The 17,234-nt window shown below is 36.7% G+C and overlaps 3 protein-coding genes across 3 annotated transcripts; 1 reads left to right on the forward strand and 2 right to left on the reverse strand.

Moving 5' to 3' along the window:
* The first annotated feature begins 537 nt into the window (after positions 1-537).
* On the forward strand, positions 538-3,579 carry LOC112524584 (transmembrane emp24 domain-containing protein p24delta9-like). Its single transcript, XM_025134473.1, has 4 exons — positions 538-851; positions 1,799-2,008; positions 2,992-3,068; positions 3,244-3,579. The coding sequence occupies exons 1-4, from the start codon at positions 642-644 to the stop codon at positions 3,386-3,388; spliced, it is 642 nt and encodes a 213-aa protein (XP_024990241.1). The 5' UTR covers positions 538-641; the 3' UTR covers positions 3,389-3,579.
* A 914-nt stretch (positions 3,580-4,493) lies between these two features.
* LOC112525110 (integrin-linked protein kinase 1-like) lies at positions 4,494-11,878 on the reverse strand. Its single transcript, XM_025135072.1, has 11 exons — positions 11,572-11,878; positions 9,658-9,732; positions 8,495-8,611; positions 7,875-7,969; positions 7,225-7,345; positions 7,003-7,082; positions 6,217-6,276; positions 5,945-6,066; positions 5,746-5,831; positions 5,543-5,658; positions 4,494-5,035 (listed from the first exon to the last, which is right to left on the reverse strand). The coding sequence occupies exons 1-11, from the start codon at positions 11,869-11,871 to the stop codon at positions 4,909-4,911; spliced, it is 1,299 nt and encodes a 432-aa protein (XP_024990840.1). The 5' UTR covers positions 11,872-11,878; the 3' UTR covers positions 4,494-4,908.
* A 2,538-nt stretch (positions 11,879-14,416) lies between these two features.
* LOC112525673 lies at positions 14,417-16,976 on the reverse strand. The gene is made up of 2 exons (XM_025135895.1): positions 16,450-16,976; positions 14,417-14,936 (listed from the first exon to the last, which is right to left on the reverse strand). Exons 1-2 carry the CDS (start codon positions 16,948-16,950, stop codon positions 14,802-14,804), a joined length of 636 nt encoding a protein of 211 aa, XP_024991663.1. The 5' UTR covers positions 16,951-16,976; the 3' UTR covers positions 14,417-14,801.
* Positions 16,977-17,234: the final 258 nt, after the last annotated feature.

Raw genomic sequence — 17,234 nt, forward strand, 5'->3', positions numbered from 1 at the left:
ACCAAGACGCCGTCTCTGATGATCGACCACTAAACATCCACTTGTGAGCATTCCCGACAGCTAGCCCAATCTTTGTCCTCGTGACCCCCTCACTACCTATCTCCCTTCCCTCATCCACACCACAATTGGTATTACAGTGGTACCACAATTGATATCACAGTGCTCTCAAAGTTTATTTGGTATGTTTTGGGTATCACATTGTATATCTTGGTGTTTTTTTTATATCAATGATGTTCGTCGGAGGCCGGAGGTAGGTGAGAGAGAGAAAAAGATGAGAGGTAAAAAAAAATTACAATACCTAAAATGCTCTTTAATTATAATTTTAAGTCAAATTACCAAAAATATTAGTTCATAATTTATCTATTGATTTATGGTTGAAATTATATCTCACAGTTATCACAAACTAATCAGTTTTTTTTTAATGAATTTCTATATACTATTAAATTTCTAATCAACATTTTATTATAATAATAATTAGGAAAATTTGGGCTATAAAATAATATCATTAGGAAATATAAAAAAACCAACAAAAAGCGAAATTGAAAGACGATGGACTCTTGAAAGCTTCTAACATAACGACTTCGTATCTGTCTCCCTCTCGCCTCGAATATAGCTAAAACTTCCAAACCAAATCATCAACCATGGAGCTTCAAAAATTCCTGCTTTCCATCCTTCTACTTTTAGGGTTTCTATCCATCATCGCTCAATCGATTCGTTTCGAGATTGAGTCGGGTTATACCAAATGTATAGCAGAAGACATCAAAAGCAATTCTATGACAGTCGGTCACTATTCCGTAGTTAATCCCAGTCAAGGACATCCTTTACCTGAATCCCACAAAATTACTTTGAGGGTAAATCAAAGACGATATCTGAAACATGATTTATTTTCCTTACTATGAGCTACGAAATCGTCAATTGTGGTGTTTGAATTTTGATATTGTCTATGTGATGCATGATTTCTGTCTGTCTTCTGTAATCCCATTTCGATAACTAGAGTTGTATTATGGATTTGCTTTCGTTATAAAGGATTTGTTCGTGTTGTTGCACACTTTTGAACTTCGTTTTACCACTCCTGGAGATGTCAATTTGGTTTTTAGGTTTTGCGGATGTGGGTTTGTATGAATTTTAGTTTGGTAATTGGGATTTCCATGAATGGAAGTTAACGACTTGGCTTTTGCATCAGATCAAAGTTCTTGATTTTGGATGAAATTTTGAGGGTTTTATGTCAAATTTGAGTTTGAGATGTTGGTGTTTGTTGTGAATCTTTTGCAATGATGTGGGTTTTGTGTGAATCCTTTGGAATGATGTTGCTTTTGCTTTAGTTATTATTGGGACATATGCTCCTTAGAGTACTAGACTCTTAAACCAACCACCTAGCGGGCCGTTGTGTATCCGGTACCCTTCTGATATGATGCTTTTGGGAATGTGGGTCGGCTTGAGGGTTGTCGGACACACCTTCGTAACGCTGTAAAGTTTGCTCCCCCCTCTTACTAAGACTACAGAATGTTCTTGTGAATTATGGCCAATACCGAGTATATAAGCAGTGATTTCAAATCCAGAGGTTAATCGTACTCTGGCTACTCTTGTCTATGCTGCATCTACCTTCTTCTTTCCTGGGTTTCTCTACGTATATTGGGTTGAGTTTTTCGAGTCTAAAGTGCATATTCCTGCATACGGTGTTCAATTTGTTCATCTTTTTTTGCAAATTTTGGTATGGAGATGTGATTTGTTGTGTTGTTTTCGCTACAATCTGATCAAACTTGTTCTCCGTTTGCTTATTGTGGCTTTTGAAACTTAGGTGACGTCGGTATCTGGGAATTCCCATCACTATGCAGATCATGTGCAATCAGGACAATTTGCATTTCAGGCTATTGAGGGTGGGGATTATATGGCTTGCTTTTTTGCAATCGATCACCATCCCCGTGTTAAGATTCCTGTCGAGTTTGATTGGAGATCCGGTGTGGCTGCTAAGGATTGGTCTACTGTAGCCAAAAAAGGTTCTGTAGATGTAAGTACCTTTTGTGCATGTTACGTGTCTATGTACCATTCCCACAATCCATATTATTTCAATTTATCGTTGTGAGAAACGTTATCATGGTAGAGAGAGCAAATGAGGAATCAAAAGGAACCCTAAATCTTTGAAATTGGAATAATGTGAAGCCATATTTGTTGAGTGTGGGTAGAAGTCTCCCATAAAAACCAAACCAAGGCCGCTTGGTTGGTTTTCTATTAAGTCCTGCATGTATAAAGTTGTATGTGTGGATTAATCTGTTTGTATAAATTGGGAAGATTTTTGTTTAGGAGGGTTGTTTCATAGATGGAAGGAGCATGTTTTTTAATTGAGAGGGGCAGGTTTGGATTTTTTTGGCTTTCTACATAAATCTCCCCCGGAAGCATATTGAATTAGCCACTATCTATGTCGTTAAGCCACTACCAAACATTCATGTATAGCTGACCGAATAAGTTGCGAGTCCCATTAAAATCATTAAGCTGTTAACAAACAGGCCAGTATATCTCGCATGAACGTAGGGTCTGGTGGTCTGGGGGGGTGGAATATGTGCGGACCTGTCATCTACCCCAGTACAATAAGATTGTAAAATGAAGATGCACACGTATTTGCTCTTTTTGAGTAGCATTTATTTATAATATTGGTTTGCTTTGTCGATACCATCTTCTTTATCTTAGGATAATGTTTGTTGATTAACCTTTTTACAAGCCAAGAGTCTTCACGGAAACAGTTTTTCTACTCCTCGGGTGGATATAAGGTCTGCTCACATTCTACTCCTTCCAAACCCTACTTCGAGTGCGATTCACAAGGTTCTTATGGATTGTCGCAAACCATCTTCATTATGAAAGAAACATATTCATGAAGCGTAGATACAAAAATAAACACACGTAAATTGGAAAATAGATCAGTCGAATGGAAAACTAACAACTTTCCCTTGTACTTTACTTTCTTAACATTAATTGACAAATTTGTTTGTTTTGCAGGCAATGGAATTAGAGCTTAAGAAGCTTACAGATGCTGTCACTTCCATTCATGAGGAGATGTTTTATCTCCGAGAAAGGTTACTGAACAATCTTTCATTCATAGATAGTATTACCTTCGTGTTTTTCTTGCTTCACATGTGAATCATCATCATTCGCTCGATTTTCAAGTCTAAAACGAGTTCATTTGACTTTCAAAATTAATAGATCGCATGCGATTCAAACATAATGTCATTTTGTGCATGCTTATTACAGGGAACAAGATATGCAACAGCTTAACAACAAGACAAACTCGAGAATGGCATTGTTGAGTTTTGTTTCATTGTTCGTCTGCTTATCTGTGGCAGGTTTGCAACTATGGCATTTAAAGTCGTTTTTTGAAAAGAAGAAGCTCATTTAAGGGTTTTCTTTAATAGCATAGTTGAAAAGGAAAAATTGTGGGCATCGGTCGACCCTTTATGTAGGTCCAGATTTGTAGTTGTAGACCACGTTTTTAGTTACAATGGAGAATACGGGATCTGTAGTTGTTGGTCGTTGATTACAATTCAACTTGTTATATCACATAATCATTACTTTCTAGTGTTATATGAATTTACAATGACACTACCGGTTGTGAAACGGTGGAGATGAGAAAGAGGCCTATGGCTTGGCATGCGGTCTGTAAATGGTGGGATCGTTTGGATGCCTCGTAACATTTCCATCAGATTCTCTAAAATGGAGAAATGAGGATTTTGATCACCCCCTTTTTCTTTTCTCAGTAGGTTAGTATGAGGGTGAAATCCTTCAATTTTGGTGAACCCCAAAAAATGGTTACCATGAAAAAGAAATATTTTTTATTATATTGCTACCAATAGAAAAACCTTGAAATTAAATGTATGAAATATTTTAGTAACATAATTAATGTAAAAAAAAAAAAAAAAACATTGAGTTGAATATAATTTTCTTATGAAGATTTTAAATTTTGATTCTCTATTTTCTTAAAATTTTGAAGAATCTGTGAGATATTATCTTCTAAGACTCTAGATTAACAAGGCCTAGGATTTTTTGCGCCTAAAAACCGGGTGTGAAATTAGGCTTGATCAATCTTTCCCGACCATGTTTTTTCAGGCCAAACTTTATCTTGGCCTCAAAAAATAAATTGGCATGATCAGGCTTACTACTAGAGATGGTCAAAAACCGGTTCCAATGAGCCATGAAAATGAAAAACATTACTGGTCCTCGATCGTTGGTATATAACCGGTCGCTGGCCCATTTTTGGCCCCCTCTACTTACTTGCTAGCGTTCATTCTCAACCAGACCAGTATTCACAAGAAGCCAACTTATTGAATAAAAACTTGCAACAATGCCTACTGAAAGTCTGAAACCTACGCTTGTCCTCGATAAGGAATCGTAAAATGTAGCTTTCAAGCCAAGATCAAAAGAAGTCGAAAAAAAAGGTTGTCCGTTTGATGTAAGGTCATAACGAAACGTTAACTACAAATGTACAAATACAATGATCACATATTGCAAGATCCAAGTAATCTTCAACATTATCTTCAGGGAAAAAGGCCAATAAATATAGCATTTACAAGGGAAGAGGTAAAAAAAGTAGCAGAACAATGCAAACAAGTAAAATGTTTTTCCGAGCTGCAACACCGGAGTAACAGTAAGATTTCATTCTTTGAGTCTGAATAAAAGATGAGATTTCCTGAAGTTCCTTAATACTCGCCTGAAAACCGGAGTTGCATGAAAGGGGAAAGAGGAGGAAAACTGATGGTGTAAAACTGGCTACAAATGCTCGTCATTTTGAAATTTAACTAAAACTGGGGTTCACCTTTATCGATCCTTACAATCAGGTTTCGGACTTGAATGTGTCCATAAAAGGATGATGTGTTGGACAGATATCAAACTTACGCACTTGGAGATTGGCAATTGAATCGGTTACGTAAATATATGCCAATGATGATGATCTGGGTGTATCGTTTCCTTGATTTTTTCGAGCCTCTTTAGAATCTCCAAGAAAGAAGGTCTCTTGTTCATATCTGCTGCCCAGCAGTGCTCCGTCAACCTACCATATGAAATACAAACACATCAGCATCGAGTACCAATATTCTTATACCAAACTAAAGGAACCCAGTATATCCCACCTAAGGTGGGGTAGTGAGATGTATAAAGACCTCACATCTACCCCAAGAGTAGAGCAGTCGGCTTGTGAAAAGTGGTAAGACATAGAGAGTGACAGAGATAAGATAAAGATGTTGACTTAGAGCCTGTTTATTAGCACCTTAATGAGCTAGATGTGACTAACAGTTTATTTGGTCAGCTATGCATGACTGTTTGGTAGTGGCTTAATGATATATAAAGTGGCTTATCCAGTAAGCTTCTACGAGGAGCTTTATGCGGAAAGCCAAGTTTTATCCAAATGTCTCTCCCAATTAAAAAACACTCATTCCATCCATGAAAAAACCCTCCCAAACAAAAACTTTCACAACCTATATAGATAGATTTATCCACAGGCAACTTTATCCATAGTCCATTCAGAACTTCATAGAAAACCAACCAAACAACCCCTTACTCTTTCAGTTCAGGAGTGTAACTTTTTGCTCTAAATATGGGTCTGTTTCCTTCAGAGACATATTTTGCTGCTTCATAAGCTTCATAATGCGATAGTGGTGGCTCGCCTTCAAGCATCTATAACAACGTTCAAGAAGTCATGGTCAAGAGATCTATCATTTGCTTTCTACCTTTTATCACGTTCTTATTCAAGAAGGAAATTACCTCGAATAATATCATTGCAAAAGAGAACACGTCAACCTTTTTATCATATTTACGGTGCTTAAAGACTTCAGGAGCCATGTAACGATCTGCATTGTATACCATGAAAAGACCAGGAACAATTATAGAGATGTGAATATGGAAAACTTTTAAGATATATCAAAATTGTAGGGTGCATATAGTTATAGGATATAAAACATACAACTGCCAGTCTCGCCGGTCATTTTGTATATATCGTGGGAATTTTGAACCCTGATGAGTTTGCTAAGTCCAAAGTCTCCAACTTTAAGATGATCCGCATTTGAGTTGACCAAAAGAACATTCCTAAAATATAAGCTATCTCTAAGATTAGCACGAAAAGGTGAATCAAAACCAAGTAATCCTAGATCATAACCGAAATACAAAGATACATTCACACATTAGAGGGACAGTAAGCTTTGCATTCTGATTTCTGAATGTGGTACTTAAACAAACCTCGGTTTTAGGTCCCTATGAATGATGACATTCGGCTCATTGTGAAGATAAGCCATGCCTCTGCAAACACAAAAAAGTAATAAAAATCTCAAGTTAGTACCGCTTCGTTCATTGCCACCTAGCTTAGCAAGGGACGATCATGCACATTTCCAACTTTTGAACCGCAAAGGAATGCCTGGGCAATGCTGTTATATACAGGCTGGGAAGAAAGGTGGCTGTTTGGTTGGTTTTCCGGTGGCTGTTTGGTTGGTTTTCCATTAAGTCGTGTGAATAAAGTTGTCTGTATGGGTTAATATGTCTCTAAAGGTTAATTTATCTATATAGATTGGGAAGGTTTTTGTTTGAGAGGTTTTTTTCTGATAGATAGAATGAGCATGTATTTAAATTGGGAAGGACAGGTTTGAAAAAACTTGGCTTTCTGTATAAAGCATCCCCTAGAAGCTCACTGAATAAGCCACTTTCTATATCATTAAGCCACTACCAAACAATCATGTATAGCTAACCAAATAAGCTGCGAGTCCCATTAAGCTGCTAACAAACAGACCCTTAGCAGAAGATAACTTATATAATAAGATGTGTTGCTTATAGATTAGTTGAAGATATCAAACATCATTTTGATAGAAAAGGATAAATATCTGTAAGAGACTTCTGCAGAACTCTCTGTCACCAGTTATAAAACATCCATCCAGGATTGGAAAATTCATAAAACATTCCAGAATTGCTTACAGATCAACGGAACTTTCCTCATGACCACAACATTTGGAATAAGAAGAATATAAAAAGCACCTGGCAATGTCTAAAGCGAAGCTTACAGCTGTTGCCGCACTTAGTGCGCCTTTCTCCTTCAGGCACTGATGAAGATCACCCTGCATCCACAAATCAATGTTCTGACCTTAAGACCATAAAAAGTTATTTGTTTTTGTATCCTTTTTTCTTACTTATGTGGTGTGTGTAGGGTGAGGAAGATAGTTTTACGTTCATGGTAACTAGATGTTTTTCATGATTTACCCCTCGCAGATACTCGGTGATCAGCATTAACGGCTTCTTTTCAGTAACAGCACCAAGAAATTGCACTATATTAGGGTGGCGAAGTTTGACCAGCAAATTCACCTCATGCCTGAAGTCCTGACTGGATTGGTACGGCAAACGAAAATAAGCAAATTTATCCATTGCGGTAGTAAAGGTTACTGTAAAAGATATTACTTTTTAACAGGAGTTCGCTAGATGACCAGATGATCGGTTATAGAGATATGATGTTTACTAAAATACTTAGGGGCCGTTTTCCAAACGCTAACCGGGTCACTTGCCTTACCGGGTGAGCATGGCAAGGACCTACAACCTTACCTAGCAAGTGAGGGTGGTGACTCTTACCCGTGTTAGCGCTTAACGGGTAAGAGAAGCTTACCAACAATCTTACTATGCCATTTTAATGACTAAGAATCTTACCCAGTAAGGTAAGTGAGGGTGGAGACTCTTACCTGATAATGCGCTTACCTGGTTGGCGTTGGTAAACGGCCCCTTAGTCTACTAAGTAAGGGCCAATATTTTACAAGTAAAAATCTATATTGCGCAGCTTTTGCAGTTTTTAACAAACTTCAGAAATATAAAGGCCATATTACACCTCAAGACAAAAAATAGATAAAGACAAGGGAACTCACATCACTAGTTTGTCATCTGAGAGACTTGGAAGTATACGCTTAACAGCTACTGGTGTTCCACGCCAACATGCTCTTACAATCTCACCGAAGGACCCCTATTAGAAGCAATAGTTATTATCACCAATGTCAATTACAGATGAAAACAATAGTACATTCAAAGCCTAATCATCAAATTTCAACCCTACCTCATACGGTTATGCTTCAAGCTAAATAGAAAATAACAAAAAGAATTTGTACTTTAGCACGTTCTTTCCCCTCAAGTGCACAAGATACAATTTGGAGCTGAAATTCAATTCTACCAAAGAGAAGTAACTATTATAGAACTTGCACCATTAGACCAATGACTTCTCACAAAATTTTGCACTGTCAAAATCATTTAAACATCCTAGCTTTAATGAAATAGGATGAAATGTAGAAATAATCGTTTTCACATGTCACTTCAAAGTATCATATGATCTCACAACCTCTGATGGTAATTAGCAAATAACCACATATCATGAATGTGAAAGTTAATTCAATCACGGATTATACAAAAGATGTATGTCCCGAATTGTCATATTTTAACATTTCTTATAATATTTAAGCATTCAATTGACAAGATTCAAGAAAACAAAACAGACCTTGCCTATCATGTGTGAGGTTGTAAAGTCCAGCTCCAGAGGGTCAATTTCCCAATCACATTTATTTGGAAGAGGTGGTGGCACAGGCCTTGGTTCAAAATGGCTTCCATTCTGGCCCTGCACAAAAGATGCCAAAATTTTCAAGCCTATAAAATCATACAGATCACCTTAAGAAGGTGTATTAACATAAATGTAAATAAAACAAATGGAATGAACAAATAAACAGTCAGGTTTGCAAATATGCAATACTTCTGCTGAAAAATGAGATGATTAACAAACGACACAATTTGCAATTATTGTCATTTTGTGTATCCACCTCCTTCTCATAACTTGTCATTGACCAATGACCAGCGTACAGCTAAGAATTTTGGTTGCCCAGTTCTTGTTAGTATCTTGTCACTTTCACTCTTCTATTAGGCTTCAATGAATTCATGGTGACCATGGTTTGTGGAAATTCTAGAAAGGGACTTTACACCAGACATCAAATTAGAGCAGAAGTAGGTTTAGTTTATCTAGAAAGTTGAACTGTAGGTGAACGGTGAATATTGTAAAAACCAGAGGCGGTGCTAAGGTGGCAGGGAAAGGTAAAAACAACAATAGTTCCACATGAAGAGAGGGAGGGTTGTCACTCCCAGAGAAGTGGGGAGATCATACAGGACAGGAAAAATCTTGCAATGGCGGCGTTCTTGAATAACTCTACCAAGTACTTGGTTTGAAGAAATCAATTTCTTGGAACATTGTGAGAGAAAGAGGGGCCATCAGCCATGCTATCAATATCAGTTGCAATGCTGAATATATGGGAACGGTACTACTTGACAACATAACCTCATGGCCATAAGAAATTTAAGCAGAATAAGGACTTCATAAAGCTGACCTCACTTTTGCATGCTCTCACACTCCTTAGCTTTTTTCTTGGTGTTAGCTTCCTCCTATTATACTCTTTAAAGAAAAAGAATGGATTGTGGACCCTAATTTCAAAAAGATGATGCAAACATAGAATCCAATGAGCAAAAATCCTAAAGGATCAATATTGCATTGGTAGATACAATCCTAACTGAAATTTCAAAAATGTGCCACATAACATGCATCAAACAATTATACCACAAAATAAAACATTAAGAATAAATTCCAAATCAAATAAGAAAGCTTGGCGTTGAACTTACAAAAGACAGGCCGCCATACGACTTTAGTAACTCAATCATGTGATGTTTTCTAGCTCCGTCCGCATCAGCTAGAGGCTGTCACGAGAAATACCAAGTTCAATTATCAGAATATTATTGTGAGTCAATCTAACTAGATGAAAGCTCTGAATAAGCCAAAAGAAACTCAGTAATCAATGGTCAAAAGATCAAGAAGAAAACGAAAATTTTAGTAGCAAAAAGCGAGTGTGTACAAGGAACAATCAGGGATGTTTATCATATATTATAATCAAATATTCATCAATGTTAGCATATTAACAATTACACAAATATGTCTTAGTGTACTCGATCCAACTAGATGAAAGCTATGAGTAAGCCAAAAGAAACTCAGTGATCAATGGTCAAAAGATCAAGAAGAAAACGAAAATTTTAGTAGCAAAAAGCAAGTGTGTACAAGGAGCAATGAGTGATGTTTATCATATATTATAGCAAAATATTCATCAATGTCAGCATATTAACAATTACGCAAATATGTCTTGGTGTACTCGGGCATGATCAGATCTCAGTCGGAAAAGAGGCGGGGCAACTTTGCCCAAATACAAAACAGGTCGCAGGTTCGATCCCGGGGACCCCTTTCTAGCCTCGGCCGCTGAGTGAGCCAAAAATGCCCTCTCACATTGGTGTCCTTGGAGGCGGGTTCCGTGTGAGGCCATTGGGATTGCCGGTGATCAACTTTTTGCCCAAATAATCTGACATCGGTTTGTTAACACATATCAACTCGCATACCTAAGGGCTCAACTATGAGAGTTCCTGATATAAGGTGTCTCCTGTAACTCTTATTTGTTTCACAGTCTTCAGTCAGTATTTATGATGCCCAATTGCTACTTTTTTTGTTAAATAGTCAAAAATGTAAAAATCTCCTTCACATTTGTGCACTCAGTAGATGATAGCAGAGAATACACCATCACATTGACAGACAGAAGAGCCATCAATGGTTGCACATCAGCACAAAGATCAAGATGACCTCCAGAGAAGACCAAATGAATCCCAAACCAATAATAAGCATTGCTGGATAATGTCTTTGCGTTTTGTGCGCCTGCCTGTACTTTTTATCTCTAGAATACGAGACAGGCGACCACGTCCAATAATCCAGAATTTCAGCAATCAACAGGTAAGTGAGTAACCACCACATGAGTTTCTAAAAGCAGTTGGAACCTACAAATGCTAGGATTGCGCTTCATGAGAAACATCTATGCAAATACACAATCTCCAAAAGAGTGTGTCTCTGCAGGCTTCCAGATAAGCTTTAACATGCTTGACATTTGAAGAGGCTGTAAGCAACTTAAACAGCTATGCGGTATCTATAGAAACTACGGTTTTCATCATTACTGGCCAAGCCTACTTGGTAACCTCTTTGAGTAAATGAATAACAGAATAAATAAAAAATAGAATTTACAAGCATCAATACTCGGTCGTTAACATGATACACTTCCATGCGTGTGAAAATATGAACAATATGCGCTTGTAGAAGCATTTATGTTGTGAACATATATTTGCTTCCACCACAACAAGGGAATGTGCTGGAAGTTCCTACCTAAAAAAAGCTGAACAATTAAGCCTGAAAATAAAAGCATGATGACTCATTGTGCCTTACTTCCTTTATCTAAAATCATTGATACAAACCTAAAGTTCATTCTTTCTGAGTAGAGAAATAAACCTTGATTGTTCAACGGATTTTCATTAAAAATCTTAAGTATATAAACAGCAAGGATTCAAATAACTCAAACCGGTAAACACAGCCCTGACAAATTGTTTGTAAGATTTCATCGATTTCAATTAAGCTACAACAATCCTTTCTCACGTCGCAAACTAATATCTAACTATAAAAACAGGATATAAAAAATAATTTCCATATAGTTACAGATTGTACATTCTTACCGTGTTCTTCCAGCGATCTTGCGCGTTAACATCGGCACCGTACTCAATTAAGATTTTAGCGACTTCGATCCATCCGTGAAGCGAAGCAACATGAAGCGGAGTTCGGTTATCATAATCCCTGGCTTGAACCAAGGACCGATCTTCCTCCAACAGCTTCCTAACGGCGACTGGATCGTTCTGGTGAGCATGCCACAGTATCAACGACGTCCGGCTCACTTTGGCCTTGTCCCTCTTTTTCCCCGCCGCCGCCACCTGCGCGTCTCCGGCAGAATGTCCCGAGCTTCCCTCGCTCCCGCTCATTCAATTTCTCAGATCGGAGAACGGAAAATTGAGGTTATATATTTGATTCCTGTTTTTCGGGTTCAATGTGTGGGCAAATGTTCATATGATTTGGGTTTACTTTTTCAACCGATTTATAAAATTTTAAATCTTAAAAAAAGTGAGCGTCTTTTCCCACTGTTGAGTGACCAACACTATCTCCATTCTCCAGAATCAATTCGGATAATAAAAATTTTAATTAATTTATTATTCAATTATGTAAATATTAGAGTAAATTACACTGTGGTCCTTATGGTTTACTCAGATTTTAGATTTGGTCCCTAAACTATACCGATCGTTTCTAAAATACTTGGAATACTTTTAATAAAAAAAAAATTAAAGAAAAATATGAATCATAATTAATTTTTAATCAAATTACATTTTTGGTCTCTATAGTTTGTTTTAAAATTGTTTTGTTCCATTTAATAGTTGTTAACTGACAGTATTAATATAAAGCACTTGAGTATTGTAAAACTGAAAAGCAAAAAACCAGTAATGCAGATAGTTTGTTTTTAAGAATCAAATCCAAAATTTAAAGAAATCAGAAGGATCAAGTAACATGTATTCCATAGTTTGGATGGGTCCAATTAATCGATTTTGTTGACTTTTTATCTCCTTGACTTTATCTCATGGTTTATTTTAATTTTAAAAAGACCGATATTGTTTTATGTGACATGGGAAGTAGCGATGGACGAATCTATTACATTATTCCCTTGATTGTCTCGTAATAAATACTCTTTACTTTTTATTTTATATTTTTCATTTCTTTAGTTTTAAGATATGAACGTTGAAATACGTTAGTAGTAACTTGAAGCTAACAAAAGTTGCAATATTTATATTGATCTTGCTGGTTCTTTGGTTAATTTTTTACTTAAGTCTTATATAGATAAAACTATTTGTATAGATTAATATGTTTTATATAAATTGAAAGGTTTTTGTTTATGAGGCTTTTTTTTCATGGATGAAATGAGTGTATTCTTTAATTGGGGTGTACGAGTTTGAAAAAGATTTAGTTTTATGCATAAAATTTTTCCTTAAAACTTTATATATCATTAAACTACTATCAAAATCATGTATAATTGACCGAATAAACTGTGAGTCATATTAAATTTATTTAAGCTGTTAAGAGACAAACCCTTAAACAACATAATAATAATAATAATAACTTAATAAAAATGGATAAAAACACGTGAAATTAACACATTGTATATTTCTTGGTTATGAAAGTATATACATAAAATGTTTTGTGAGATGCAGAGGGGTTTACACTATGAATCCTTCTTATTCTCCCTTAGACCCTTTAAAGGTAGTGTTGAGAAAGAGTAACCAAGCCAACATCTCCAACAGTTATATATATATATATATATATATATATATATATTAAAAGCATTAAAAATTAAAATTTTCAAAAGAAAGTTACATTCAATTCCGATAGATACTTTATTTTAACAATTTTAACATTAACTATATTATTAAAATATTCAATACATTTAATAAAATATTATTTCGATCTTCTAAACATTTATTTTCAATGTCTTGTCGGTGGAATTATTAAAATAAAATTCTCTCTATTTGAGATTCCTCTAAATTTAGAAAATTTTACAATCTCTCTCCTCTTCTCTATTTCAGTGCACAAGGTAGCATAGTTTGAGCGAAAAATTGCTAAAATCTATATTTTCTGCATTTTAACATAGTTGTTGAAGATGCTTTGAGCCTTTGACTACTTCGGAATTCAGATTAACTGAAAGCGGGCCTAAATCGCAAGCCGTTGAAGGGAAGGCCAATCGATTGGGCTAGTTTTGTAACCAGTTGGGCCAACTAGGTTTTGAAAAGGGAATCGGTCTTATATCGAGCCTTGGGCAACCCGTTACAATTAACTTACGCTCCATATAAATTTAAGATCTGAAATCTGATGGTGAGAGGGCCGGGCTTTTCATTTTTGACTTATATTTCTCAATTAACTTGCACTTCAAAGAAATTTGTCTCTCTTTTTCTGAAGCAACTACGCAAAAATTACAGTAAATTGTTCATCCTCCACGGATGTTCTGTGAATAAAATTTTTAAAATAGTGATGAGCTCGAATATCTTTTTCAATGGTTCGAGCACAAGCTCTATTAACAACTTTAAGTTGTACAATATAACCTAACATTCAGGCTTTATAAACTCGTTTACAAGTTCGAACCCGAGATCAATCAACTCATTTATTGGCTCGAACTCGGTAAAATTTATATCTTGATTGCATGATTTATGTTAATATCTGGCTGGAAAAAGTGTATACTCGTGTAATTCTGCTCAACTCGGAAAATTTAATTGAGTTCTCGAACGAACTGAGACAATCGTTGGTGTTATTGAGCTCGACTTGTTAAGCTAAACGAGTTTTATCTTGTATTCAAGATTGACTCGAGCTCAAGAACTATTCAGCTCATTAAATGCTCAAATCATTAACGCATCTATTCATAGTCCAAATAATGATAGTTAAAACAATTATCATTATCCAAAAAGAAATCATCGAATACGCATCTATCATAAATACTCTCTCGATCATAACACGTGACAGGTATAAAGTCTAATTATATCAACTCAATCATAGCATTCCAAAGTCCAAACTTGTACATATACATGTATAAAGAAGGGATCCAACTCACAAACTCCATCAAGAGGAGGTTTGAAAAATGTTCATATGCAAATTCACCGCATATACAAGCCAAGTCATATGCGACTGAACCAAACAAATTCAGTATATTCCACACCAAGGTAGGGTATGGGGAGGGTAGGATATATGCAAACTTTAGATAGATCTACCCTAAAGGGTAGAGAGACAGTTTGCATGAAGAAAGCTATATGCAACTCCTAACCTTATTATGAATTTCAAAAGATGTACTCGCAATGTGAAGAAAACTTACAGGAGAATGTCAGGTTGGCTTCCAATTTGCCCTTGGACCGATCACGAGTGGGCTATCAACCACAACCCGAAGCACTGGAACCCTTTGTTGAGCTGATAGGGCTTCATTCATTCGATCAATTTGGAGTAGAAGTTGTTTTATTTTCTGCATAATAAACTATTAGTACAAAAACTGGTAGCAGACCCACAAAGCAATATTGCATTACTGCCTTCACTCATCATTCACATGTAAAAGTAAATATATATGTGGAAAGATATCGCACTAACAAGGAAAGTAGAACAATATATATTGATTTCAGAAAAATCAGGATCTTTAACTCGCTTCAAATATGTCGCTAGCAGGCTCTTCTTATTGCTTACTCTCGAGCAGTTTTTCAGAAATTTATAATATCCGACTCTCTCTGACACACTTTTCACAAATGGTAACGGTTGCTCTACTCTCTAACGTTGAGGTCAGGTTTGCGTACATTTACCCTCTCCAGACCCCACCTCCTGGTGGGATGGGTTTGTTTGGTTTGGTTACTTGCAGGCTCTTTTTAACTTATGTATAAAATAGGTGGGTTGCCTAGACCTTTTCAGCATAATGGTCTCCATGGCTTGCTTGTTCTACTAACAAAATCGAAGCTTTAATGAGCTTCAGTTAACATACCATGAAAGATATCAAGGATTTTACAATAAATTTTTCTAAAATAGCAATTTCAATGTTGTTGTTTTCCGAAGATAACCCATGAGCACCCAAGACTTTTATACGTCTTCATGGTGCTTTGCTGTGGAGAAGACAATGAACCATCTAGGGGGATGAGACCAAATACCGCTAAACTAAATACCTTAGGGGGTTTTATGGTTCGCAGAATGGAATACGGTGGAATTGTAATCCATCAACGGAATTTGACTTTGAAGGAACTGGAATGGAATTCCACTACTCGTTTGGTTGGATGGAATTGGAATAGAATTGTTAAAGGAATTGAAATCTTGGGATATCCCGTGGAATGGTGAAATCTTTAATCTAAGGTATTCAATGAAATTCAAAGAATTCCTACGTTTTCAATATGTGAACCAAACAGAGGAATTGAAATTTGGTCGAAAGAATTGACCATTCCAATTCCCTTGAAATCCCTTGAATTCTACGAACCAAACAACCTATTAAATTCGCTAATTAGTTCAACTAGCCTTACATTGATCAAGAATCATGTTCGGTTACCGTCTTACCGATGCCACAAGAGGAAAAAGAAGCAAAAATCACCTACATGTAAGCTAAAACATGGCAATATGTGTTAATTATATGGTGGCACTAATCACAAAAATATGGTTGTTGATAGACCAGTGGTCAAGAAGCTCAGGTAACTGAACAACCACCACTTGGGGCTGCTTAAGTACCAAAATACAAGACCACTGGCAGCATTCGAAGTTGTGTCAAGTGTCCAGCATCATTATTCAATAAGACCTTCTCCTAGGCATTTCATCAAACATTTGGCATCCATACCCCAATTGATGATACACTAAAGGGAAAAACCTCGTGCACTAGGTCCCATAACCTATTCTAGAGTTTGCAGAAAAGTCTTTGATCAAGCAACAAAGCTATACAATTACACTCAGATGTTCATATTTATTCGGTGAGATAAATGCATAACGAAATGTAACTAGATTGCCAAACTGACCTCATCCTTCCGACTTATGAGAAGCGCCAGTTGATCCTTATTCTCTTTCTCAGCTAACCTCCGCCACCGCTGCCATCGCCTTCCGTACGCCATCACGGCCACAATTGCTGCCACCGACGCAATTGACCAAAATCCAGTTCTGGTACGTATCCCGTATGCGATCCTTAAAGCCCAAGAGCTTAAAATCCCAAAACTCGCCTTCAATAGCGTGTTTCTTACTTCGGGTGGCTGTGGCAACTCGCCATCAACTATCTCGGTGGAAGTCGCGGTTGATGAAGACGAGTACGATGATGGTGATGAAGGCGTTTCCGGAACTGGTTCTCGGAGGTAGTCATCTTGTGGCGGTTGAGGGGAAACAGGTAAACCCTCGTGATTGCTTGGGCCAAAAACTGAGGACCCGGTGGTGGTGGGTCTGGTCACGACCACCGCGTCGACGTCTTCTTCATCGGATTCAGTGGCGGAACTGGATGGTTGAATTGCCTCCCACTCGTTGTCCTCCATAGAAAAAGGAAAGGGGAAGTGTAGATTTGACGATGGAAATGGGATGTGGAGCTTATAATTTGCTTCACACTCGCGACTGATAGGCCATGCTGGAATAATTGGTTAATGTGTAAATTACACTTTTCCCCCCTAAACTTTGTGTATTTAACTGAAAATTGTCCCTAAACTTCATTTATTTTATATTTATCCCCTATGCTATAAATTCTTTTGGTTTTCGTTGGTTTCTCTCTCACCAATGATCATTATGTTTACAATTTTTTCTTCATTCGTGTTTCACTCACTAA

Source organism: Cynara cardunculus (assembly GCF_001531365.2).
Source record: "Cynara cardunculus var. scolymus isolate 2C chromosome LG 13, CcrdV1, whole genome shotgun sequence".
NCBI lineage: Eukaryota > Viridiplantae > Streptophyta > Magnoliopsida > Asterales > Asteraceae > Cynara > Cynara cardunculus.